This window comes from Apus apus, chromosome 1 (genome assembly GCF_020740795.1).
Source record: "Apus apus isolate bApuApu2 chromosome 1, bApuApu2.pri.cur, whole genome shotgun sequence".
NCBI classification, from domain to species: domain Eukaryota; kingdom Metazoa; phylum Chordata; class Aves; order Apodiformes; family Apodidae; genus Apus; species Apus apus.
In genome coordinates this window covers 183,071,807-183,099,601 of record NC_067282.1, presented here as the reverse complement: position 1 = coordinate 183,099,601, position 27,795 = coordinate 183,071,807, and the positions used below count along the sequence as shown (strand labels likewise).

General features: G+C 37.3%; 1 protein-coding gene across 2 annotated transcripts in view; it reads left to right on the top strand.

Annotated features, from left to right (window-relative positions):
* The window catches only part of WASL (WASP like actin nucleation promoting factor), a 49,344-nt gene that overhangs the window by 10,531 nt on the left and 11,018 nt on the right, over window positions 1-27,795 (top strand). For both annotated transcript variants that reach the window (XM_051614491.1, XM_051614499.1), the window contains exons 2-6: window positions 15,467-15,601; window positions 16,721-16,807; window positions 17,346-17,442; window positions 22,415-22,438; window positions 27,216-27,384. In XM_051614491.1, the coding sequence (XP_051470451.1) occupies window positions 15,467-15,601; window positions 16,721-16,807; window positions 17,346-17,442; window positions 22,415-22,438; window positions 27,216-27,384 (512 nt within the window). The remainder of the gene's footprint in view (window positions 1-15,466; window positions 15,602-16,720; window positions 16,808-17,345; window positions 17,443-22,414; window positions 22,439-27,215; window positions 27,385-27,795) is intronic.

Sequence of the window (27,795 nt, the reverse complement as noted above, 5' to 3'; positions counted from 1 at the left end):
CACCTGAAGGTTTTTATTATTTTTTTTTCCCCCTTCTAGTGTCCTGTGACCTCCTCATCCTCAAACCTTATTTTTTCCAGTGTCTGCTTTCATAAGTCATCACTGGCAGGAATTGGACCCCTGGTGATGCTTGGTGCTGTACAAGCAGTTCTCCCACAGCAGGGGGCCTTTGCTTCAGAGCAGAAGGGAGATAACAATCCATCATAGATCTAGAAGCTGAGTACTTTTAGTTTTAATTTCAGGATGGTGACTTGCATATCAATTCTGGCTGCAGTAGTTGCTCTGGCAATGAAGTGACACATTGCCAATACCCGCATCACTGGGAATAACTTCTCTGAGGTCACCACATACAGACAACATCACTATCATGCAAGCCTGAATTAGCAAAGGGTGTTATGTAGTTGGCTTATTCCAAATAAACAAGCCAGTCATAAATAAGGATGTCTGCCATGCATCAAGGGTGGTTTCTTACTTAGATGCTTTGGGCACTTTGTTGAAGTGCATCATGGTGCCCTGGTTTGTCAGAGTAACGTGATCTTGAAGTGAGATGACTAACACGTCACTTCTTTGACTCTAGGATTCTTCAGAGAGCTGTAGTGTTTATCACAGAACTGAAGCTTTTCCATGGGAATTGGCAGATTTAGAGATCTTAGTTCCACATCAGCTAATAAAAAACTCTCAAATTCTCTATCTTGTTGTACAACACATGGTGGATGGCAGAGGTCTTCATCTGCAGGATGCACTTTGGAATAACAAATGTTCTATGGGACATTTTCATCAGTGAAGTTGGATAGCCTTCCAATTTATTCTGTAAATCTCCTTTATTTTCAGTAAATAGTTGATGTGCCCAGAAGTGAATTCTGGACTGCAAAGAAGTCAATATGTTTTTCCTCAGCCTCGCTCCAGGTCTAGCTGTGTTACTAGCACATTACCATTTTCCTGTAGGAAGATGATCAATGTTTGTACCACACTGTTGGAAGTTTCTGGCAAGCAAATTGATTTTTATATCTTTTGAGGACCCAGTTATACAGACATTAATCTGATGTCCATAAAATTTACCATGCTGGAGCTTTAGCAACCTATTAATGCATTGCTATTTTGTAGGTCCCACTCCTAAGAGAATTTCTTCCGGGAGTCTGGAAGATATATCCTTTTTCTATATACATATCAAGTCCTTTGAGTAGGGTGTAATTTTTCTTGAAGTCTGTCTTAATCAGGTAATCAGCTTGTTTTTTTCTAAACTCCGTGCTTCTGGAACTGATACTTTCTTTCATATCCTCAACACCAAGAACTTTCTGTGCTAACAGACCGAGGTTATTTCAGGTGCTCAGAGCAACTGATATGAGTTAGTTGATCACACAGGACTGGAATAATAATAGAAAGTGGAAACCCAGTGTGTGCTTTGACAAGGGGTACCTTCTTCCCACCTTTGGGGTTGCATCAGTGCCCTTACGGAGGAATATCATAGAATCATAGAATCCTAGGGGTTGGAAGGGACCTCGAAAGATCATCTAGTCCAACCCCCTTGCCAGAGCAGGGTCACCTAGAGCACATCACACAGGAACGCGTCCAGGCGGGTTTTGAATGTCTCCAGTCAAGAAGACTCCACAACCTCTCTGGGCAGCCTGTTCCAGTGCTCTGTCACTCTCACGGTAAAAATTTTTTTTCTGATATTCACCTTAAACCTCCTATGCTCCAATTTGTATCCATTACTCCTCATCCTATCACTGGTCATCACTGAAAAAAGCTTAACTCTATCTTCTTGACACTCACCCTTTACGTATTTGTAAACATTGATGAGGTCACCCCTCAGTCTCCTTTTCTCCAAACTAAAGAGACCCAGCTCCCTCAGCCTTTCCTCATAAGGGAGATGTTCCATTCCCTTAATCATCTTTGTGGCTCTGCACTGGACTCTTTCAAGCAGTTCCCTGTCCCTCCTGAACTGAGGGGCCCAGAACTGGACACAATACTCCAGATGCAGCCTCACCAGTGCAGAATAGAGGGGGAGGAGAACCTGTCTTGACCAACTAACCACACCCTTTCTAATGCACCCCAGGATGCCATTGGCCTTCTTGGCCACAAGGGCACACATACCTTGTTTCTGAAGAAGTTACTCATTTGAAAAACTTAATCAGTATGTCATTAATAATGTTGGAACTTTTTTTTCCTGTTTAATGCTTACAACCAGTGTTAGTGGACCTTTACATTCTGCTAATGTGGTGTAACAATATACCTGCTGTTTTTATACTGTCATAAAAGCTCTGTAACTTCTCATTGCATAAGTGGAGGATTTCAGAAAAGTGACGAACACTTGACCCGACAGTAAGGCTGTTGCCAGTTCTCCAAAGCAGCAAGAGCCAGTGACATTGTGCATGTTAAGTCTCACTGTCAGCTCCAGAACAGAGACTTGAAGAAAAGCAGTTCAGAAACTGAAGCATGTAATGCTTCAAATCTGTTGCTTGATGAGAGTAATGATACTGGCTGATTGGACTGCCAGTGCAATACAGACTGATTGTCTTCTGTATATCTTAAGAACTTTTCATTAAAGTTATTATTTTGGCTCAACTTACTGTATTTCAGTAATTCAGACAGTACTCACCAAAAAGAGTAAAGTCCAGTTTCAGACATAATATTTCTTGTAAATTTTATTTGAAACAAATATTTTGTGTCCTAACCATTTAAAAAAAATCAATAAACTTATGTATTCATGTTATATTGGGGTGACTTTGTGGGTTCTAAGCTCTTGTCTTGATCTAATAAATACTGATTTTCTTTATTGTAAGCTTTCCTTCTCACAAAAGATCTCATGCTACTTCAGTACTGTTGTAAGTCAAGCAAAATAATTTTTATCTGTCAATTCAGGCTGATACATACTGTAAACTTTTCATGTAGTGTATCTGTTATTGCTGCTGAACAGTGTTCACAAATAGTAAACAGAAGCACAGCAGTAGCAGAGAGCTAATTATCTTTTTTTTTTTTTTGTGGGGATGCTTGTGTTCTGACCAATCCCCTTGTTTAAGAATAAAAGATTGAAAACAGTATCTTTCTGTTTCTCAATTCTGCCTATGGTTGCTCATTGGAACTACTATGTGAAGTTGTACTACCCTCTCTGCACTAAAGGAAAGAGTGAAGTGTTGTATGATATAAACTGGAAACTGGTGAGTGGGCATGGACATCAAAGGGTTGACTGAAGAGGAAAAACACATCCTGCTGCCCTCTTTCTACAATGTTTTTGTTGTATAACTAAGCACTTTATCATTAACTGTAAATTACTTGATTCTTTAGTTTTTGCTGTTCTGGTTGTGCATAGTAGAGCAGGTAACTTCATGCTAAGTAACATTCTGGCACCTTACGGAGTAAAGAGAGGAAGAATTTTAGCTACGGAGAAGGAGCTTTCCAGTTCAGCAGACCTCTGTGTGTTTATTTTTGGGTAGCAACTAGTCAGTTCAGAAAGGAAATTGTGGTCTCCATCATTAATATCCAAGTTTCAAAATTGTTCTTCATCTGAACTTTTTTTTTAAGCTCTAGCTTGGCAGAAGTCAGTTGTATCCATTTCTTTTTTTTCACCTTGCAAATTGAGTATTGTAAACTCAGCAATTCCTTACATTTTTTCCATCAGTAAACCACACTCAGATATTACCTTTGTACTATTAATTTAGATAATCCAAGGAGAGAGTGTAACAGAAACACAAATTTTACAGGGGAGCTTTTCTAAGTAGAAATCGAGGGTTTGTAATGCCTGGCCTGAGAATTTAAATACAAATCTTGAGCTGCAGAGCCATGCTACAGGATATTGCTGAGGGCAAGCTCTAATGCAATTTCAAAGAGGCATAGTAGTAATGCCAAAAGCTAAGCTACAATCTCTAGCATTTTTTTATTGTGTAGCCTTAATCCCACATAAAAGAACCTAGGTGTATGGGTTGATTACCCTTATTGAAAGGCTGTGTTGGAACTAGGATAGAGTGCCTGGAACTACTTTTGTCCGGCCATTATCTAGTTCTTCTGGTATTGCCAACATCAGATTATATGGTGGGGTTTTCTGGTGCATGATATCATGCTTTTCTCAGTCTTGAGGGGTTTTTGATGCTCAGGGGTTAGGTCTATCACAGAAGAGAAAACTAAGAAATGTCAGGTAGGTAGGAAATCACTATTGTTTCATAAAAATAATTTTCCTTGTGTCTTTTAAGTTTTGAGTCAAGCCTTGTGGTCTTTATTCTTCCATCTTAAAAATCAAGTGTTAACTATACTGTGTAAAAAATGTGGTGATATCTTACAAAAACATTAGCAAGTTTGTTACAAAGAATTTACACCTGTGAGTCATCTGAAATTGAGATAGGTGGCTTACCTTAAGCCTGAGATATACATGAGATTGACCATACAAGACTACCATTTTGCAACAGTGCTTCTGAACTACTGAAGTTCATTTACATATGGGTCAATTTAAGTGGCTTTTGGTCTCCACAGTATATTGGTAAATGCAGTACTTTGGACCTACAAAGGAAGGGCCCAAACAGACAGTGACAATTGTACCTGGTAGCGATAATAAATGTCACTTTACTCAAGGGGCATCCCTCATGGTAATAGAAGATTTCAATTTCCTTTATGCTTGTAGCTTATCTGGGACATTCTAAGACAGTCATTGATGATCAGGCTGGCATGTATTCATTAGTGTTCATGCATTGGCATTGAGGAGAAAACTAACACTAGTGGTGTGGAGACTGTCCGATCTTGGCTATTAGCAGAGAAGATAGTGTAGAGACACACACTGCATATACCCTCAAAATGAATGGATTTCTGTCTGTGGCAGCATAATGCTTTCTTTTTATTCATCAGTAGTTCTCAAAAGTCTTTACAGAGGTAGAGGTCCATATCCCCAAATTACAGATGGGGAATCTGAGGCACAGGGGAAGAATAAATGCAAACATGCAACAGGCTGTTGCCAGTACTAAATAAAAAATAGTCTTCCAAACATTCACCTGACACTTTCACTATTAGGTACATTTTCTACTCCAGAAAAGCATTTAGCATTGTATCTCTGGAATGAGCTTTGAATATGACATGGCATCATACAGCTACTGTGTCCTCATGTTATTTTTTCCTGTAGCATACCTAATTTTTAAGACTTAAAACTGAGAATAACTTTTTTTCATAGCACACTCAGTTATTGGTCTAAAAAAATTATCTTGCATACAGTTGTGAGTTTCCTTCTATCTGACTTGAATTACCATAACTGCTCAAATGTGAACTGCTGAAGTAGGAATTAAAACATGTTGATTTGTGGCACAGTGTAAATGTGAGGGGGATTGCATCTCTAAGTACTTTTATATAAGTGGATTGAGTCTGCTTTGCAGGACAGGACACAAGTTGTATACGTGATTGTGGGACTAGTTGCTGGCTATTATTCAAAGAGGTTTTACTTTTAATAGCCTTTTCTCAAATTCGTTATTATTTTGAAGGGGGTTCTTTGTTTTATATTGGCATGAAGTTAATGTTGTCTTATAAAAGACTTCTTTTAAAACAATTCAAGCTGTTTTATATCAATGTTCTTGAAGTATCTGAACTCGAAATTCCATGTTTTTTTCCTCGATCATATGAAAAGTTCTCCTAAACCTCATCTCTGCAAAGTCATTTTTTAGTGGGTTTTTTTTTTTTGGTTTTTTTTTTTTTTAGTCAGGACCTGGGAGTACCAGTAGATACTAAGTGTAATTTTCAATTGCTTCTTAGTGAGTGTTCCAGAGATGGGATAATTCAGGTATTCCTGAGGCAAACAGGTTTGTTTGGGGTTTTTTAATGGCTGACAAAGATCTGAATTCTAACGTGTTTTCTACAAGCACACTCATATGTTCAAAATGGGTCTGAAAATCAGCTTATGAGAACCTGCATTAAATACAGAACTAGTATTTAGCTTCTGGAAGGACAGAATCATAGAATGCCTAGGGTTGGAAGAGACATTAAAGATCATCTAGTTTCAACCCCGCTGCATGGGCAGGGACACTGCCTACTAGACCAGGTTGCTTAAAGCCTGGTCCAGCCTGGCCTTAAACAGTTCCAGGGAGTGGGCATATATTTTTGCATAGAAAATTAAATGGTTACTGAAGGAGGATCATAGTGTGTGAATGCAGTGAGTTGCTGGTAGAAGAGAATGTTGAGTCAAAGGAGCTGGTTTCCCTTGTAGCTGAATAGACAGTGCAACAGTACAAGACAATTTTGAGGTCCAGTTTTATCTCGTGCTGTGTGAAATTCCTCATTCTTGCCATGATTCTGCATGTCTTGAAACACCAGTCTGCAATTTCCGTGTGTGAGCGTGAAACAGAGTTTTGAGAAATGGTTAATCTACGTGTCCTTACCGCACTCTGTTTGTGTAAGGATCATCATTGTCCTGATTAATATAAAATAGCTCAAAATCAAAAGATAGACTTTAACATTTCATCTAAAAATTCCCTGAGCTTCAAGAAGGAACAGTCTTCTATGTCTTGATTCTGAGTGTCTTGGGAGCTTGCGGGTGGGAGTGGAACTGCAAAACAAAATGTCTTTCTTCTATAGTGAGAATTTTTGCTCCATGGCAGTGCGACAGTGACAAATTTGTGGATGGCCTGCACACAGCCTGCCTTATGTTGTTCTGAAAGTAACTGAATGTATCACTTTAACATCAGAACACAAATAACTGTGTTTTGTCATGTGTCTGCTGCTTTCTGGCCAGCCAAGATGTCAGCAGAGTTAAGCTGCGAAACACAGCTGAGTGAGCTAGTAACGATGCTGTGCAGGTAAACAGGAAGTGACAGTGTTCAGTTTGCTCGTCAGTGAAAACCCCAGGTTGTATATGTCATCTGGTAAATGATCTGCTAAGCTGAGATAGCTTGCAGTGTTATCATCTGGAGCGTGCTTGTGGTTATGGTGATGTCATATCTCTGGAAGGCTGAAGTCTTGCATGTGTTGCCTGAACTGAGGTTGTAGGATTTAAAAATATTTTTATTTCATGTCTGATAAAAGCATGTTTCTCTTAATTAGTCATGTGCTATTTCGTTTTATCTGCTGTGCTGTTTACCCACATCTTAATTGTTGATCTGCTGTGATCCACAGTTGAGCAATGAGTGAAAAGGGAGTTGGTCAGCTCTGTCTAGCTGAATTTGAGGGAGGTACTAGAAATGTGAGTGAATTTTAATCTGAAGACACTCAAAAAAGAGTGAGCTGTCTCTAGCTGGCTGACTGAGGATTAGGAGTTAATGATTGCTTTGCTAGAATACTGCAGGCTTATGTTTGGACAAACACTTCTATGGTTTAGATTTATTAAACAGAAATCCTTTCATTCCTTTTTTTGTTGAAACATCACTTAGTGATTACTGATACCTTCTCTCTATCACTAAAAGACCTTCAGTGAGGGTATTGCGGCTGACTTGGGTGCTAATCTGAATGAGGCAGGGAATCTGTTCTTTGATATCAACTTTTTTTTTTATTATTTGTTTTGGTCTCCTGATTCCTTAAATGTTTTTGGCTATGCGTTATATGGAGCTGTTAATTTAGATTAAAATTTTCCTGTTTCACCAAAGCATGGTAAATACTAAAGTGGCTTTTTGCTATTACAGAAAAACGTTGTCCCTTCAAATAAGAGAAAAGCAGTATCACTTGTACTGTGTTTTTATGATCAACATAGCCTAACTTTGTGTTAGTGCATTTAGCCTAGCACACTTCTAAATCAGTGGGCAATCATGGGAAATTAAGAAATTAAAAGCAAACTTTAAGCTTAAAATTCAACACTATTGGTTATTGTAGCAAATTATTTCACAAGCAGTAGAACTAGAGAGGCCTCAGTGCCTTCAGTTGAGTAATTTTTCAACTTGAACCAAATAAAGCTTTTCTCATGTGATTGTGTATTTACAAAGGCTCTCATGTCAGTTCTGTCAAATAATGTGAAATCTTGCTTTAGTTTTCCTGTCTGTGAAGCAATCAGTCTGTCTTCTGAAAAGGGTGTCCTGTAAACGGCATTAAAATTAGAAGATAGTTTCCAGCTGCTTAGCTTGTTGAAATCTGCCAGCAAACTTCAGTAGCTTTGTATTTCTTCTTTCAGTGGGAAACTAGTTTAAAATTGTCTGTAGCATCTGAAGAGAACTTTTTTCTGCAGTACAAAATTGTCTTCAAAGGTAAAAATATTCATAATTTGTTTAATATACCCTTAATATTAACTTTAAAAATTGCAGTAATCACAGTTTACCCAAATAAAGAAGTTTCCTCAATGGATAAACACTGCCACATGTTGGTCTCATTTGTGAAGATTCTGGAGGCAGCTTGGTGTAAAGGCATAGATTATAAGCCAATATGAGAGTTGCAAAATCGAGTTTACTAAAATGTAATTTCGTAGTCCAAATATTGTGGAGTCCTTGAAAAATTGTGTGGTTTTTTTTTTATAAGATGCAGTAACCATAAATAACCTGATCCACTTTTTTAAGGGAAAAAGGTTGAAAAGACAGATGCATCTATTGTACTTATTCTTCTGTCATCTGGGGCCATAATCCTTATGGATTTTCAGATGAAGGTGTCAGCAGGAAGCAAAAACAGTCTACCTTTATTGTCTTTATTATTTTCTCTCTCATTGGGCTGTTTCTTCGTATCTCAATCCTTTCCCATCTAAAATTGCAAAAGTAGTAACAAGTTGACACTTGTAATACTTAATTACACCTTTAAAATTTGGTTAAAGTGTTGATTTGTATTCATATTTCTTGCTTTTATGCCTGAATTGCACCTAAACCATCATAATAGACACCCACAAATAACAGCATTGAATTACCTACTGTGTAGAGCTAATAAATATTTTAGAGTTTTGAACCTAACTAAACTGTGTAAAGTGTTCGGAAGTGTTTCTGTGGAAGTGTTAGGAAATATTTGTCTACTCTAGCAAAGGCCTCTGCTACTTATACTGTGGAAATTGTTAGGGAAGCATACTTGTGTGGTTTTTTTATGGCCTAATTAATTAGGGATCATCTGAATAGTGGCAGGCTTACTCAGTTCACTTAAGAGCACTGTTGGAGGAGATTGGAGTGCATGCCTTCTGTAGGATTGCATGGTGATGAGAACATTCACCCAGGAAGTGGGTTATCAGCCTTGCCTAGCAGGAAAGGAACACACTGTTTCCACATGGCAAGAGAGGCATCCTCAGTGCCAAGAAAATAGCTACATTTTCTCTTGAGACGGGGCCACTGTGCAGAAGGGAAATCAAAGTGCCAGAAAGAGCGAGCAGAGCTTGGTTGTGTAGGCCACTGAAAGTCTTCCCTTGAGAGCGGGAGTAGGTTCCAGTGCCCAGTCCCTGCAGCAGGTTTTCTTTATGTTTTTGTATTAAGAGTGATGAGATAAATACATAGCTGTATTGAGCACTAAACAAACATTTTTGGAAGCTCCATCTTATTTTTTGCACTGAAGATAAGGTAATTGCACACCAACATGAAGGTATTATCACTGTCTAACTCAAATTTTGTTTGCTTTGATTAACATTAATGCATAGACAATTAAATGTGTAATTGGTTAAGCATAAACTTTTTTGAGAAACTAAGATTTCAAGCAATATTTCTGCTTGGCTAGTCTGCTAATCTGGTGGGTTTTTTCTACAGAATGCTTGTAATCTAGATAAAGAAGTGTCAGCCACTGAGTTCTGTTTAATTGCCTAATTTTCTGTGGATTAGTCTTGCTTTCTTATAGTTAGCAACACTGCATTCTCACTTCTGCTTCTTGTCTTTCTCATTCATGAATCTTAATGAGTTTCCATATCTTTTTCCGTGACTCAGATAATGCTAGGCTATTAGAGAGTGGCTCGCGGATGCTTCCTGTCCCCACTGTGGTCAAGATTAGAGTTACACCTCACTAAGTGTTTTCCATGGTGAAGTGGTACTTGTGATTAGCACATCTCTGTTCCTGAACCCTGCCATTTGAGGAAGACTATTACTTAACACTGTTTCAATGTCGAATAGCAACAGCCCTTTTTTGTTGAACAGTCATTGTAGAAGCAAACTGCAGGCTATCCTTCTGTTCTTGCATCAAAGAAGACATTAGTAACTCAGGAGCATCCAGCATCGCTTGGTTGGGCTTGAGCATGTTGGCTTAGCCATAGTAAGGATTACCACCATAATGGGTCTTAAAAAATGCCTGCCACAGGTACCTTCTCACTAGCTGATGACCAGTGATAGGACAAGGGGCAATGGATGCAAACTGGAGCATAGGAGGTTCCATGTGAATATCAGGAAGAACTTCTTTACTGTGAGAGTGACAGAGCACTGGAACAGGCTGCCCAGAGAGGTTGTGGAGTCTCCTTCACTGGAGACATTCAAAACCTGCCTGGATGCATTCCTGTGTGATGTGCTCTAGGTGACCCTGCTCTGGCAGGCGGGTTGGACTAGATGATCTTTCGAGGTCCCTTCCAACCCCTAGGATTCTATGAGCTGTAGTATTATTGATCAAGAAAACTTTTCTAGATACGTACTTTAAGGAGAAGATAATAGAAATATTTATTTCTATTCTTACAGGGTTTGGATTGCACACAACTATTTACCATAGACTTTTTTTTTTCCCACAGAAATCTTAAAGTAGTTAGTTATGTTCACTGTGACTTCCAGGCCAAAAGTCTTCAGACTGACTTTGCAAAAAAGCCACAGTCATTGTATCAGCATAGTTTTTTTGAAGAGGTTACTGTGCTTGGAAACAACTGCTGCTGCTTTTATGTTATGTTACAGGACAAGGTCTTTTGTTGCTGTTGTTTTTTTTTTTTTCCCCAGTGTTATTTGTAAGATAATTCCAGAGGCTGGGAAGGGTAACTTAGAAAAGCAAGCCTGTCATGTGCGATTAAATGATGCATGTATGCAGGGGTCTCCACCTTTATTGGCAAAACTGACTCTTAAAATTGGAAAAATATTTAAAATCACTGCTAATGTGTCTTCAGTAGAACTGTCAGCATGTAACACATAACAATACTGAATCATTAGAAGAATACATTAAACTTAGCTGCATTTTTACAAGCACTAAAATGGGGGTGATTAAGCACTGGAACAGTTCCCCAGAGGTGATTTGCAGCCTTTAAAGTTAACTGGACAGGACCTTGAGCAACTGGAGCTCTAGGCTTTTAATTGCCTTTGCTGTGAGCAGAAGGTTGGACTGGAAAACTTACAGAGGTCATGTCCAACCCAAGTTATTTTATGAGTCTTTGATCTTTGCACCACAAGCAGTTGTCCACTCTACATGAGCACTACAAAAACCATCCCAATAGGGCTTGAAATGCTTTCTGTTCTGGTGTATACTGAGGTGGCTGAACATTCTCCTACAGCCTTAATCTTGCTGCTGCTCTTTGTTGTGACTTTTGACCCTCTGTGTTTTAATGTCGTTTCCTGTTATTTCTTGGTTTTTCACAATCCATGTCAACCATAAGGAATCTAATGTGATTACTGTTTCTTGTAAGGAGATGTGCCACTGTCTGTTTTGGCTTTACTGTTTTTGAAACACTGAGTTACAGCAAGTAATTGACTTGACAAGGTACTGCAGCAGATATTCACACCAGAAGCTGATCGAAGTACACGAGTATCTGCTGCCCGGTTGGAGAGTATCAGTGGCTGCTGTCATCACATTTTACAAATGTGTGATGACTAGTTGTGGGTACCTTTTGCCTGCAGAAGGTGTTTTCATGAGCCTTTTGTTGATATCACATATCCTGCAGTATGTGTGTCCAAGGATGAGACCAGCTCTGCCAGTGAGGCTGCCAGTGTGCAGTTGAAAACACCAGACTTACTGCTTTGTAGCTCATCAGATTCAGGGGTGTGACAAGTCTCTGGAGTCGAGCATGACCACTTCCAGTTGGAAGCTGACTGTAGGAAAAATACAGAGAATGGGAGTTTGATTCTCATCTCCAGGACTTATCAGTAGTTGATGGGCTACCTTATTTCTTTCCCCTGTGCATCTTTTCCAAATATGTAGGTATACAAGAAGGACAAGGTCCTTGCCAAAGCAGTTACACAAAGCAGTAGTGCCAACTTAAAAATCTTTCTCCTGAAAATACAGTAATTAGTAACTTAAGGTATTAAGTAGCAAATCAGCTTACTATATAAGAGAAAATAAGCTAATTACATTGAGTATTTAATGGCAGGTCTGTTTAATTCTGTCTCTGAAATTACAGAATCAGTGATGTGAACTCTTGTGAAGAAATATTTATATATAATTTTAAAGAACTCATATTTAAATGCAACATTCTCTGCAAGAATGCTGTGAGAAACTGAGCTGGGTATATTCATTGGCTTCAAAGTAGACAAATGCTCATTCAGAAAATACAGTAGAATACTCAAATTATGATGTTTATTTAAATGTTCTCAGATGCTGCAGTTCTGAAATTAAATTTGAATATTCTTTTCATTGAATTTATGTGGCTAGCATTCAGAATGAATAGCAGTAGATTATGGTTCATATATTTTCTCAAGTTTTAAATTTTGCTGATAATTTTGAAAGTTTCTGAAGCCTGTGGATGATTAAATATTTTTCCACGTGTCTGTCAGAAGCTGAATAGTATGAAGCACAGCACCACTGCTCTGTTTGATGAAAATGAACAGTAGCTGAAATAAAGGGAGTTGGATTTTGTCCTTTCCCCCCCAGAAATACACTATGTATTTTTTCCTGTATTGTCCTTTTAGTAAAAAAAAAAATGGAGATAATATTGTAACAGTGGGATTTGTAATTTTATGTTCTAACATGGCAAAGTCTAATCACAGTCTGTCAACACTAGGAATTTGCACAGTGCTAATGAATAAGTTAAAATATAATTGAACTCTGAGCTTGGTATGCCTCAAAACAACACCTACTTTAGATACAGTGAAATGGTTCTCTAGCTTGTAAATTAAGCTATACTCATAAGGTACCCAAGTGTACATTAAATCTATTATGATTGTACAGAATGAGGACGCACTCCTTTTGTGTAGTATTTTTCTGTCTACTCAAGGGTAGGTGCTAGTTCAAGGTTTTATATGCGGTCATTGCTGAGTTATGACAGTTACTGGCTTACCCAGATAATCCAGTTGGTATTTTTGCTGTTAAGATATGATAGGAAGCATCCTGTAGGGAGCCCTTTCTTGACACAGTTCACTGTCTCCTGTGCTTTGCATTTCAGTTGCACAATTCCTGCCTAGACCACACCTTTCTGTGGGTAGTCCTGTTGTGGAGGGTTAGGGGAGCTGAACTGGTTTTGGAGGGTTGAGGCTTCTTGCATCAACAGTGGGAGAGATGCTGCATTTGAATATGATGCCTTCATAACAACTATAGAATGGCCCACCGGTGCTGCTCTTTGTAGTCTTGTGTCTACAAGATTATCAATTTAACAATGAGATTTCATTGGAGAAGTGAGAGCAAAGGCGGTTAGCAAGTCTTTGAGTAAAATTTGGCCAATTGTGCCCAAAATTAAGTCTTTGCAACATAAGGGGGGTAATGGCATCTCTTACACGTGTAACCTAAGTCAGCTGTTTCATTGTGGTAGTACAGCTAATACAGGGGTGCATTTTCACTCATCTGACAAGTCCAGTTAAGATTAAATAATTCATATTACTCTAAATTATAGGGAGTTATGTTTTACTCTGTGTTTAGTGGTAGAGCATTTGAGAAGGCAACTTCAAAGCTTTCCTTTCGTCAGTCAGTCATGTTTTAATTTTTTCTGTAAGTTACCAGAAAGATAGTAGTTAGTCTGACAACTTCTGAAGAGGTGGTTGCAAAGAGGAATAGAATTATATCTTGACTTCTGAAAGTTACATCACAGTTCTTGGGCAAAGGTTATCAAGCTTCCCCAAGGAGTAGCTCTCAGTCTGGTTACATTGACTCTATTTTAACAGAATAGGAAGGCTTTTCAAATAAAAATAACCCATGAAACTTGGGTTATTTTTTTTTGTTATTTTAAACCAGTTGAAAAGTTATGTTGATATTTGGTAGCTAATCTTATAATACAAGAAGACATGCCTGCGTTCTAGATATCCGCTGTTTCGACAAGTAGTCAGTGTTCATGAAAGCAAAGTAGTACTTGGAGAGTGGGTGGGGAAGACCTAATATGGAGCTTGTTACTCAGACTAGATATGATCCCTCCAGAAAGGTTTTGGAATCCTCAACAGATCTATGAAAACATCTGCTTAATATTCCATAGTGCAAAAGGGAATAAAACTCTTTGACTTATAGGGAAGAAATAGAGAACAAAACAGAAGACAGTACTATTGTGACCCTATGTTCCAAAGGCTGACAAACTGGATTCATATAGCCTAAGTCTCATCCCCCATCAAAGAAGGATTTATTAGGACTAGGTAAGATTAAAATGAGAGTGACAAGGCTAATCAGAGTTTAGAATGGTGTGGATTTTTTTTTTCTTGATACAAGAATGACATAAAACTAGTACCACTTTCTAAACAGTAATGAACTTGCAGGGCAAAGAAGCGTGACAAAAACCTGTAAAAGCATGTGTAGCATGGAGAAGCAACTATGAAGCCATGAAGAACAGTGATTAGATAGAGCACATGTATGATTTTTCCTTTGTGAATTTAAAACACATAATGCTGACTCAAGAAAGGTTTGAGCTCCAACATGCCAGTTGCTGGGGTATACTCTCATGGAGTAACAGTGCACTGTTGTATTTTTACCTAGGTATCTGGTGCTATTGGAGATTAGATCTGGACTAGATAGCCTCTGGTCTGTCCCATTACAGAGTATTTAAGCTTTATGTCTTTATGACTTGGTTGCTAAATATATATTCTTTCAAGGCTCCACTTTTCATTCCCTGCTAGGACTCCTAAGGTAGGGTACAAGTTACATATATGCTAGAAAATATGCTTTGGAATACTCTGAGTGACTGAAGTGATCTGATATGGAATAATCTTCATCTCTTATTAAAATATCTCAATTTAAAAACAGGACTATGTCAAGTTGCCAACTGGGAACGAGCCTAGCTCATGTGAGTTCTCAAAATATGCCCAAGAATTTTAGGAGCTTGCTACTTGGCATAGGCAAAAATCATGCCAGAGATCATTTGAACAATTAAGCAATGTAGACAGTTGTGTTCCAGTACCTGGAAGTGTTTCCAGGCACTGGGTAATTAACAGTTCTAGCCTGAGTATTGCATTTCTATCCAGTTTGAAGTACTGAACAGAAAGATGTTTAGTTGCGTGGCTGGGCTCCTCGATGTGAAGAAGTGTAATTTCTCATGGTTTCTGGTCTGCCTCTTAAAGGCATAGTCTCTTTGATTTTATAAGCAAGAACAAATTCAATTGGGTTCTTAAGCTGTCTAAATCTTCTGTAGACGTTAAAATCCGAAGTGTAGGAGTAATTTGGGGTCATTTGAACTTTACTGTGTTACCACCTGGGAAATTGTCAAAGTTGCCACCTAGAACAAGTAACAAAATTGAGATGCTTTGATAAAAGGTGAGATGTAGAATTTCTGATTTTTACCTTAAAAGTAATAGCTACCTTTTCTTTTTAGACCATGTCTTCAGCAGTTGTCCAAATATATGCAGCAGATCGCAATGTCATGTGGTCGAAGAAGTGCTGTGGTGTAGCTTGCCTTGTAAAGGACAATCCACAAAGGTCGTATTTTATCAGAATATTTGACATTAAGGTAAGCGTCTTTTTTTCTTCTTCAGACTCTTTGAGCTTGAGTTGTATTAATTCTCCAGTTTGAATTGAACAAGTGTAGGCTGTCATAGCTGCAAACTCATAGAAATTCTGAAGTAAATGGTTGTGCTTTAAGTGCTGCAATTACAGTGCTTATTAATAGGCAAGTGTGACTTTCTCAGGTATTCTCAATTTAAATTTCATAAATATCAGCTTTTATAGTTGAAATCATGATCAGATATTGTTTTCTTACATCTCACAGAAGCTGTCCTCAACAGATCTGATTAGCCAAACTAGTGAAAGTTAGCATAGTGTCACTGATATGGATTGCTGTTGAAATTCTAGCGGGCATTACTACTTTGGATGATATCAACAAAATAGATGCTGTTTCTGTAGTGGTGGAAATCTTTTTGATTAGTGTGTTGATGCATGTGAAAGCTGCAGGACAAACAAGTTTTGAGGTTTTTTTTCCCTACAATATATGCATTTGTTCTGAAGATCTTTGTCCTATTATAATATTTCACTCAAGATGGTGGGAACTAAGAGATTAAGTGTCCAAGATGTGTTTTCATAACAAAAATGATACTGAGAAGCATAATTCCTACTGACTTGGCTGACATTTTGGAAAGCTTCCCATTATCTCTGCAAGCCAGGAACAGTTCATTATCTGTCAGCAATTAATGTTTGAAGTCTCTCAGATTAGTTCAGGGTTACCAATTGACACTTGCATTTGACTTTGTGATTTCGTCACTTGAGTGTTAGACTTAGTAAGAAACCTGTTCCTTGGATGCTGAACTATAATGCCATTTTGATATATACAACTTCTTAAAAAGGTGAGATTTTTGTTCTCTTGGAGTTAACTCTTCTCAAGTCAAGCCTGAAATACTATAGCTGTTATCACTGTATTCCTGTCACTGGTCAATATTGCTGCTCCCAGGATTGCTATTGCGGGATTTTAGAATTTGAGGTTCCAGTACGTTTTGATTGAGCTCATTTAGCTGGTGAATAGCAAGGCAGATGCTTAACACTGTGCATCTTTGAACTCTTAATAGGTTATTTTGTGAAAGAAGTTAAACCCTGCAATTTTAAAGTTTTTGAAAATCTTTTTATTTGCTCTTTTCAGGATGGGAAATTATTGTGGGAGCAGGAGCTGTACAATAACTTTGTATATAATAGTCCTAGAGGATATTTTCATACCTTCGCTGGAGATGTGAGTCTCAACATCTTTGAATAGCTATTTTAAAATGCTTTTTACTTGATCAGTAGCTTCTTTAATATAACTGAGGTTTTTATTTCCTTCTGTAAGTTACTTATAGAAGTAAATCACCAGTGTTCTTGAAACTTTTAAAAAGTTTATTTATAAAAGCATATTTTTGGATATCAGCTAGAAAACTGAATCCACAGGACAGAAGCATTAAATACCGTTCTTGATTTTCAACTCCCTTTAATGAGATTACATTTTGACTTGCAGACCGTGTTTGTGAAATGTCGTATATTCTTAAAGCACAAATGTTCTCCTCCCTTTGATTTTCAAGCTAGAAGACTTTGCTCAAATCTTCTAGCCATGATCTCTATAACCTTGATTAGTAGACAGACATTCCTAAGTTAGAATATTTCACTAAGACTTGGTTCAAAATTTACAGTAATGATTTTTTCTGATTATACCTTCAGAAGGTACAAGACGACATATAAGAAAGCCTTTAAAACATTTTCTTAGTCATGGGTGGGGGAATATTAATGTTTTTCAGACATGTCAAGTTGGTCTTAATTTTGCTAATGAAGAAGAAGCTAAACTATTCCGCAAAACAGTAACAGATTTACTTGGACGACGGCAGAGAAAATCTGGTAAATATTCAAATTAATCTCAAATTCAGGCTTGTTTATGTTGTTCTGGGGGGAGGCAGGAAGTCACTGCTATGTGTGAAAGCTACTGGAGGCACTACAGCCATAATAATATTTAGAAGTAACTGTGTTATTGAAACATGCTTCTTTTCTCTTTTGTGCAAAAACAGTATTTTTCTGAAATAACTGTATGCTCCTTGCTGTAAGCTTCCTTGTAAGCTGAGACTCCAAGGTTGTGGTGTTTGAAAATATAGATCAGGAGAAAACAAAAATGGTAAGCTGTCAGAGGGAAAAATAGAAATCTTCTCTGTAAGCTCTTTTCACATTTGACTAAACCCTCTTTTAGCTCTGGGCTGTTTATAGCTGATGTGTTTAAATTCAGCCCAAGTGGGTTGTAACAAAGATTTTACCATATGGTATGTTCAGTAGTTCATGTGAATGAATTTTTGGCATTGGTCCAGTGTTTAATAGAGAAATATCTTTTATTCAAAACTACTGATCTTGGTGGAGGCAAAGAACAGAAGACATAATGTATCTATACTGTCCTTTGCAGCACAGGCCAGTCTGAAGCACATCATGCTTTTTGCCAGCTGCAAGATGCCTTAGGGACATGGTCAATGTTGTAAAGGGAGCGCAGGCTTCCTACAGATCTTGTCTTGGTCCTTTTCCAGGGAGCTCATAAGCAACTTGCCTGTCTGACAGCCTTATGCCCGTGAAGAAAGGATAAGGTGATATAAAACGTAGGCTGGGAACACATAGATGTGCTCAGGCTTGCTGTGAGCTGTAACACAGACTTGTGTCCAAGCTACAGGGTCTGTTCTGGAATTGAATTGCAGTGGCAGTGCAGTGTAGACTAATGTAAAGGGAGGAAGCTCTCATCTTGGAGTGTCATTCTTGGAAGTATTCATGGGAACCTACATGATCTATATGTATTCACTTGGATTTCATTCAGGTATGATGACTCGGGTGCAGAGCATATGTTCCAGCAGCTTAAGTGACTGCTTTAAGATTGCATCTTCTCAGAATTAGACTAAGTTCATAGGGTTTCATGAGAAGAAGTGGAGTCATTAGGAAGTAGCATTAATAATGTTTCTCATACTTGTTGCAAAAAGTAATCTTGCATGAGCTTGCATCCCTTGTGTTTGAAGTTGAACTCCATGATGTGTCTAAAACACAGTGCTACATACAGTGAACACACATGGCTTGGGAGGAAATACGTTTGCCCAACTGGCCATAGCAAACTTTGTTTCAAAACAGTGGTTCAGTCAAACCTCCTGCTCACAGGACAGATGTTCACTTCTGTCCTTCCACATAGAGGTTTTCTTCACAGGATCACATAATTTTTTCTTGTTTACTCTTTTGTTAACATCTTGCTTTGTGTTCTCAAACTCATGTTGTGGGATGTTTACTCCATACATTTTCTTTCAACAAGCAAACAACTCATCCCCAAACACTTAAAACTTGAAGACAACTTTAATTTAAAAAAAACACAAACAACAAAACCAACCAAACAAAAAAACCCCACACACAAATCCAAAACAAAAACAAATAACTCCAAGTGTTTTGTTTCTTGTTGAGAGCTGCAAAACAAAGTTGAAAACAATAATGAGATTCCTTAGTCAAGCCACCAGATGGAGTTCTGCTTTTGTCATTGATGGGACTATCTAATTGTGCTTCTAAAATAACAGCCTTTACATTTGCAAAGTCAAAGCTGATTTGCTGTTGGTGTTTACATGTGTAGTTTTTATAGGTAAATGCTTATATAATACATATACATTGATTTATATATAATACAAATTATTAAAATATATAGTATCTGTACTGTATATATAAATTGTGTGAGTTTATTATAAGGTATCCTAACTTCTCAAAAACAGAGGTAATAAGCTGTTAGTTTTGGTGTTTTTCTCTCTAATGGGATTTTTACTCCCATGCCTTCCAAAATATGTTTAATTTCATAGCAATACCACCTGACATGCTTTCAACTGAAATGAGTATTCCATATGATTACCTGCCTGTTACACCATTTAGGGCTTGCTAGGAGACTTTTCCAGGAGTCTTATGGAAAGCTTATGTTCTTTGAGGGTAGCAAGAATAGCAGTTCTGGCTCATGAAGCTATGTCTTGGTGCCAAAATTGGTACCCAAAATGCTGTCTAACAGATGCAAGAAGAGGCAACAGTATTCTACTCTTCCTCACTCAGCATGAAATGCACTCTAGTATAAAGACAACTCCTGAGTAAGTGCATCTGGAATTCCAGAGAGTTGAAAGTTTGCCTCCAAATAAAGTGTACAGAAGTTTGAAAATGTACAAATTATCTACTAGATAATAGATTGAGGGAGAAAGGCAGAGAGAGTATTATTTATGTGATGTCTTAATGTTTTTAATATTGGGCTGGTTTTTATGTAGATAATTTTTTTTTAAGTCAATTACATTCTTAACCTTAGGTAAGGAAGAAATTACTATAGTTAGTTAATTTCTCTGGTAGGCTTACTTAAATAGTCTCTTGATTTACTTCTTAAACTGATCCCAAATAGTTGCCCCAGTAAGCAGCATGAACATAGTGTTTCACTTCTCAGTGCTTGTCAGGGTCACACATCCCCATGTGTATACCATCAGCTTTTATTTTTATTGTCTTACCTCAGAAATGTTAATGTTTGTACACCCAGAAGCATCCTCTTCACATGCTGAGCACTCAGCCATAAAAAGCCAGCAGAGACTTGTGGAACAGACCTTGTTGTTAACTGCCCTTCTGAAGTGGAAGGCTTCTTGACTGATTTTTATGGGCCACCTGCAGCTCATGGATGGGAGTTGCTAGCCCTCTCTGAAGCTGTCTTTTTCCTCCACAAGCTTTTAGCTCCTCATGCCCTTTCTAATGCACTTCATAAGCTTCAATCTGGATACTTAATATGGAGAGCATTTTCTTGCATCTTTGGTAACGGCTTTTGTTTTTGCGGCCTAGGAGATGAGGGAATCTCTGAAGTGCTCAGCTTGCATTGGATTCAAGTGTCAGCTGAGATAATTGTTGTTTCCAGGAACACTTACTGAAAGGAGCTGTGTTTTTTGGACACAGGTAGCTGGTGAAGTTGATCTGATTTGGATCAGTAGGCGTCTTAATTTTCAAAAAAGGAGAAATCAGCTGCTTTCCAGTCATGTCATCTGTACTTCAGAACAAGAGTTCGTATTTTCCAGTGAGCAGTGGGAACCACAGAAACACAGATCTAGTATCTTGGGGGTCACAAATTAATGTTTTATACACACAGCAAAAATTACAGGAAGTGTTTAAAATGTCTTTCTTTGTTTTCCACTATGTTATCTCTTGAACTCCTTCTAACAAAAATGGTAAAGGATTCCCATGATTTGGCACAAGGCCACTTAACGCTTCATATTAATACCTCCTGCTTTTGCCAGCTTTCCATTCTGTGCCAAATGACTTGAAATCACTCCTGCACTCTCCTTTGCTGTCTGAGTTGTTGGATAAGATTCTAATTATAAAAGTTGAGTTCATGTTGGCTTTGGGTTTGTTTTTTGGTTTGGGTTTTTTATTATTTATTTAATTTTTTTGGCAGCAAAACATGAGTGGCTTCTTAAACTGAATATTCTAGGAAGAGAAAGCCCAATATTTGGCCAAAGATCTGTTGGGTTTTTTTTTTTCTTCCCCCCGTTACCTTTTGCTGAAGCACCTTTGCAGATGTTCTCCAACTCTTTGCCTAAAACTAACCTGCTGTGTGCTAAGAGGTGACTGCCTGTCTTCAGAAGCTTGCTCAGAAAAAGTTGATTCTCAAGGGGTTTTGGTCACCTTCTTTTGAATGTTTGATGACCTTGACAGGTTCTTTATTCCTACCTGAAGATCAGCTGACTGATAAGAGGCTGGCTTACTTAGGATGGTAAATATTTTTAAATATTGCTAGGACAAAGTCAGTACAATCTCTGGAGATACCTTCTCCCTTTTCCTTATGTTTTTTATTGGGAAAAATATAAGAAGTTAGCAGTTTTTCTGGGACTTGCTGAAAAGTGAAATGTCTGTTACAGATTCTTATTACAAAGCTCTTTGGAGTCCCTGTTAGATTTCAGATATTCCATACCTAAAAGGGAGGGATGTACAACCTTCCTTATAGAGCCATGGTTTTTGGTGTGATAAGATGACAAACTGCTTGCCCATGTGGGTATTGCTAAATCCAAAGTTCTTAACAATGTGTGTGTATAGATATATAAATAGCGTAACTGTTTTCTGAGGGTTTTGAAGGACAGTTGCAGGGTAGGTAAATGTTATTTGTGGAAGATAAGAATTAATGGTAAGTGAGGGAGAATTTACTATTACAGGCTAAGAGCACTGAGTGTGAAATGCTTACAACTACATTTTAAATCATCAAGCCAAATTCTTCATGGTCTGTGAAGCAGTTTGGCATTGCGACTAGAATATCAGATCAGTAATAATGAGATTCTAGTTTTGTTCTGTGTTCAGTTACCCTTTAGATACTGTAAGTGAAGTTTCTTGCCTTCTGTGTTCTATTTTTTTGCATAAAACTAGAAGTAATTAAAATATATTTTAGGCTCTGTGGGAGAACAATACTGTATAAAAGCACTAATTTTATCTCAAATAAAAATTAAGGAAATAGTATCCCTCAGTGTCAATCAGAAAGCATAATGCTTCAAAAATCTTGCTTTAATAGGTTGTAACAAAACAGCTGCTTTTTGAATATTTCAGCTTACTTTGGAGTCAAAATGTCTGAAACCAACTCACTAGCTATTTCTTTATGCTCCTACTCAGTTTGCCCTCTTGAAATAGATGCTTATTATCTGAGTTTTTCTTGTTCTGTAATGTTTTGTTTCAACTACATAAGTAGGCTTTAAGGATACTAATTGATTCTTAAGTGTGACTTCGAGGTCTTTGAAAGCTTCACTAGCAGCTAAAATTTATAATACTTTTTTACTGTGGTACCTATGAATAAATAGTTATTTTTCTTTTTCAACAGAAAAAAGACGAGACCCACCAAATGGTAAGTTTTTTGCATTAATTACTGCTTTTTTTTTTTTCCCTACCATAGTCATTTACTGTTTATGTATAACTTTGCCTTGGACTTACTCAGGATAGTCATGTGGTGGCAAAAGCAGTAAACTCTTATTGTGGTGTTTAGTATACTTGTTTCTGTTCTTTGAAGCTGCGATTAAACAAATACCAAATAATCGTGGCCTAACTGGCATTTGTAAATAATGGTTTTGGAGGAGCATGTTTTGTTGCAAATAGGACAGAGGCTCTTCCGCTTAAACTGAGAAAACTTTGTACCATGCATTTGCTGCTTGGTCTTCAGAATATGCCTATGTAGCATCACTATACAGAACCTTGGTGAGATTAGAAGTTACTCCATTTATCTAAAGGTAGGCATAATGACATATTTCAGTTGCAGCGTGTCCAACTAACTGTGTAACATAGCCTTTTGGTCATGTGTCGTGTTTGTCAACATTCAGCTTGTTTTTGCATGAAGATCTATTTGCCTCTCAGGAATGCATCTCACTGGTATAAAGATACAGGTTCTTCAGGAGATCCTCTCATTAAATTGATGGAAGGAGTCAAAACTATGTATCAACTTGATCCAAACATTTTTTTACCATCTATTCTAAAATCAAGTTTTAAAAGTGCATCAATGAACAGCAAGTTTGGAGTCTTTGTAGTTCCCAATTCACACTGAGGTTAAAAAGTGGTTTCTCTTGTGATATTTCTGTTGGTGATCCAGATCACTGGTCAAATCAGTGTGACTCTTGGTTTGCTGCTTGAGCAGGGGTATAGTCAATTGATCATCTGGGGTCCCCTTACAACCTGAGGAGGTAGTCTTAAATTTGTACTAACCAGGGCATTCAAGCATGTTGGTAGGTCACTAAAATAGGTAATCCTTAACTAATCCTGAATTATGGGTGCTACTGATGAGCTTTATACCCAAATAAAGCCTCCCTCATGCAGAGTACTTCTCCAGAAATTACTCTTTCTTGTTCATAAACATTAAGTTTTTAGGAAGTTAATGCAATAATTAGTTTAGGCCAGGAATTTTTTAGTATTGATTCCTTGAACTGAGACTAGGTAGTTTAGTTTTGAAACAATCAGAGTTAATTCCATCCATGATTGTTTTACCAGCTTTTCTGAGCTTGCAGAAGGTTTTAACTGTTCTGCCTCTTGAGTGATATCTGCTTCTGCTCACCTAAACAGAACATCCCTGATGGCAAAGTCTGCAGAGCAGATGGAAATTACAGCAGCAGTGATGACTTTGTAGTGCCACCTACCACAAAAAAGTTAGCCTTTGTCTCTCCTGTAAATGTTATCAAGAGTAACACAGTTTGTCTAGTTTGCTATCTGTGATTGGAATAATATTTAAGAAAATTAAATCTGCGAAAAGTTTGTGCTTAAAATTCTCTCATAATTCATCCCATAAGACTTCAAGCAACAACATGTTTTTGAGAAGAATGTTGCACACTAAACTTGAATTCCTTGATCCTATGCCTTTGTCTTGAATACTGTCTGGAATACATAGTCTTATGCCCAGTGTTTCAGGTTAATAATCATTAGTCAAAGCTTTGATATCTCATTTTTTTATTAAACTGTTTCACTGGGAATCCATGTACACTTTCATGACCTATTTTCCTTTTCTGATTCTGTCCAATTCTGTAATGCCCAGCTTCTCTGATGGCAGAGAGCCTGGTGTGTTTATGCTCTCTGTAGTTACAGGCGAGAGACATGCTCAGGACATGGTCTATAGCCCATGCATTTCAGCATTTGGAATTCACATTAAAGAAGATAAATCCTATCACCCTATAACTGGGGAAAAATAATATTAGATGTTTTTTGTTTTACTCTGCATATGCAGTAAAATTCTATTGGAGGGGTAAAAAAAAAAACCTGTTTTTTTGTTTTGTTTTTTTTTCTACTGGGTTTCAATGCATAATTACTTTTAAAACAAGAACAGTCACATTTCTGTACTCATGTGATCCATGCTTGAAATACTGTAGGGAATTTTGTTTTAGTGAGGCTTGTCTGGATTTTCTGCAGACATTGAAGCTGCATGGAAAAAGCTCTGTCTTTGTATGACGTTTTCAATGGCAAGGATTTAAGATATTTTTTTGGTAGAATTGCAGGATTAAAATCAAATTGGCATTAACAGTTATGTAAAATGTATTAGTCTGTAATTTCCTGGGATTTATATTCTACTCATTTGTAATAGCTAGGTCTCTCTATGCAAATAAAGAAGAGTTCTTGTGGTTGAACTGACCTCTTAGTGAAGTTCCCTATGAAACAAGGATTTGACAAGAATTAGATTTTATGGGAATCTTTAAGAACCATGTGGAAGAATTCTGTTTCAGCTGTTATCTAGAACAGTTTGCATTTATTGTTGACCTGTCTGTAGTCTAGGAAAAATGCCTGGAGAGGCTCTAAATAAAATACAGAGAATTTAAAAGAATTAATATTTGTTATGTTCTGTACTACATTTTCTGGAGCTCATTCTGAAGATGTCCCTGATATTAATAGCAGTGGATGTTTACAGCCACTGTACTGTCAGGTACTTCCTAACGATGAGCTCTATATGCCTCTCTCATCATCCTTCACCGAGCTGTGCACGCCTGATGGGGAAGGTGCATGTCGTATGATGGGAAAAATTTTACTGGATATAAACATGGCAGTTCTAGAAGAGTACAATCCTTTCCAGGGTTCTTTTATCCCTCGTGGACATCCGAGGTCTAGACCTGATGGTAAGAAAAATTTTCATCTTCAAGAGTTTACTGTGATCTCTTGTATGAATATTACTAGTATCAAGGAATCAGGCTGTCAAACCTTAATTTGAGCTCAGCTGCATAAAACTTCAGTTTGCAAATGGCTGCTGCTTTACAGGGTTAAAATCATGTATGGTTAGTGTCAGATTTTACATGCAAAAAGGTGCATTTTTAAAGATTGCTAGGAATTGTGAGAAAAATATCACAAACTTCCTAGTGTTGCGAAGGTGCAGGTTTCTTTTTGAACGTCAGTACAGCTGTTGAAACTGCTAATGTAACTATAATGGGTGAAAATAGACTATAATAGAGAAAATATAGTAAGTGATTAAAGTGCAAATGAACTGCAGAGTTTTTGGTTTTGTATCTAATAAAATTAAGGCTGTAATTTTCAATTCATCCTGAAGATTTTTCTCAACTCTACTTGTTAAGTTTTGGGTTTATAATATTTGATTATTAGTGAATTTAATGCAAACTTTAAGTGGAACTTTAACAATGCAGATTGCTTTGGATAGCTCTGTGTGGTCAATTTGTGCTTTGTATTCTCAAAGGAGAGTTGTTTAGATTATAACATTTCTAGATCAAAACACTTTTGCTTGGCAGAAAATGCTACAGAATTTTTTCCTGCAATTTCAATGTAGTTTTAAAGCTCATCCTTTAAGACTGCTAGAGGAATGGAAAAGCTGTCATGTTTTGTCTACCCACTGTTGTGTTTCTCTTGTTGTTTCTTGCACTAAGCACTTCCCACTGAGGTGTTAAACTCCAAATATTAGTTGTGTTATCCATTGTATTGTCTGCTTTGCCTGTTTTGGACTTTAGACTGCGAAACCAGAGGCCGTTGGTCTTTTCAGAATGCCTAGGAGACCTTTTAATTACCCATACAAAATGCAGTTATAAAAAAATAGTGTTAAAATAAGGTTAAGATTTGTCAAAGTCTGGATGCGTGAGTCTTATTTTAATTGATTTGCTATCTGTTCAGTAATAACTCACAAGGAAGATGAAGATTTTTTTTTTAAACTATTTTAGGCCAAGCTGGTCTTATTATAACTTACTATTTTTGCAGGTTTCTTTAAAAATATGTATGTCTAAACATACATACATATATATATATATGCGCATATATGAAAACTACATAAATTGACTCTTAGTATTTAAATACTTCTGTCAAAGTTAAAAACATCCAAGTGGAAAACATGTTAGGTATGTTTATTTGCTGGTATTACACAAGTAACATATTCCTGCCAATTTTAGCATTTTAGTATTATAATTCAGATGAATTTTAAATAACTAGAGTAATAGTTTAGATTTGTTTGTAATTAAGGACCAGGTTTGACAATGTAATTCATAATCTGAATGTCTTATTTGTGTTTCTCATGCTGTTTTTACTGTCACTACTCTGCAAGCTGTTTTTTATCTTGGACTTCAGTTATTTTGCAAACCTGTCAAAGAGTAAGGCACAAAAAATCCTGAATACTTTCATAGCTACTGTCCTCTGTTTGAAGACAATAGTGTGTCCAGAGTGGCATTCTAAAGTTCTTGTGATGTTCAGGTTCTGTGTGCAGGGGCATTCCCACTTCGGGCTTGCTAAGCCAAGTTCCCTTTCCTTTAAGATGAGCTGACTGTGCTGCCAAGGGAATGGCCTCCTGGGTATTACTGTTCATGCCACTCACTTCTTTGATCTTCTCTAGGATTGCAGCTATGGTGTACCTTAATATGTCTCATTCCATGTGTTCTGTGCACATGAAGACTCTTTAATTTAAAAATTATTTGTCAAATTCAGAAAAACCAAATTCTAGTTTATAAATTGTTTTCTGCCATCACTTTGCTCTTGCAACATTTATTTACTTTGCTTCAGCAAATCATTTGGTCTGGGCATCTGACATCCAGAACCCAGCCAGATGCATGTGGTATATAGAGCTATGGCTGCAGTACAAGTATTTTGCCACAGGAAAAAAAAGGTTATAGGTTAAATATGACTTTATTGAAACACAAAAGTAAAAATCTTTTACTTTACCTTCACAGGCCCAAATCTACCAATGGCAACTGTTGATATAAAAAACCCAGAAATTACAACTAACAGATTTTATACTCCACAAGTCAACAATATTTCATATACCAAAGAAAAGAAGAAAGGAAAAACTAAAAAGAAAAGGTTGACAAAGGCAGATATTGGAACACCATCTAATTTCCAGTAAGGACTTTTTTGAGTTTGGGTTTGATTTTGGTGGATGGGGTTTTTTTGGGTGGGTTGTTTTTCCTTGGTGTCAATTACTCTTCCTCAAGAATTAAATCTGTGACTGTTGTGTGTAACCTGAACTACAGAGAATGCTTGCTGGAATGCTGTGGGGTTTAAAAGCAATTTAGTTTATATACAGGTGAGGAGTTTACTGCAGCTGTAAACAAAAAGTAACTTGCTATCTTAAAACAGCTTAGAAAACAATGTAGCTGCATAAAAGGATGCCTTACTGAAGTAGTCAGCTCAGTGCACACTCTTATTAACCCTCAGTGGTCAGCTCTAACACTCTTATTCTTACAGCTGTGCCTGCTTAGCTTTGCTTTGACATACCATATACACATCTGGGTCCTGACTGTTGTCACAGCA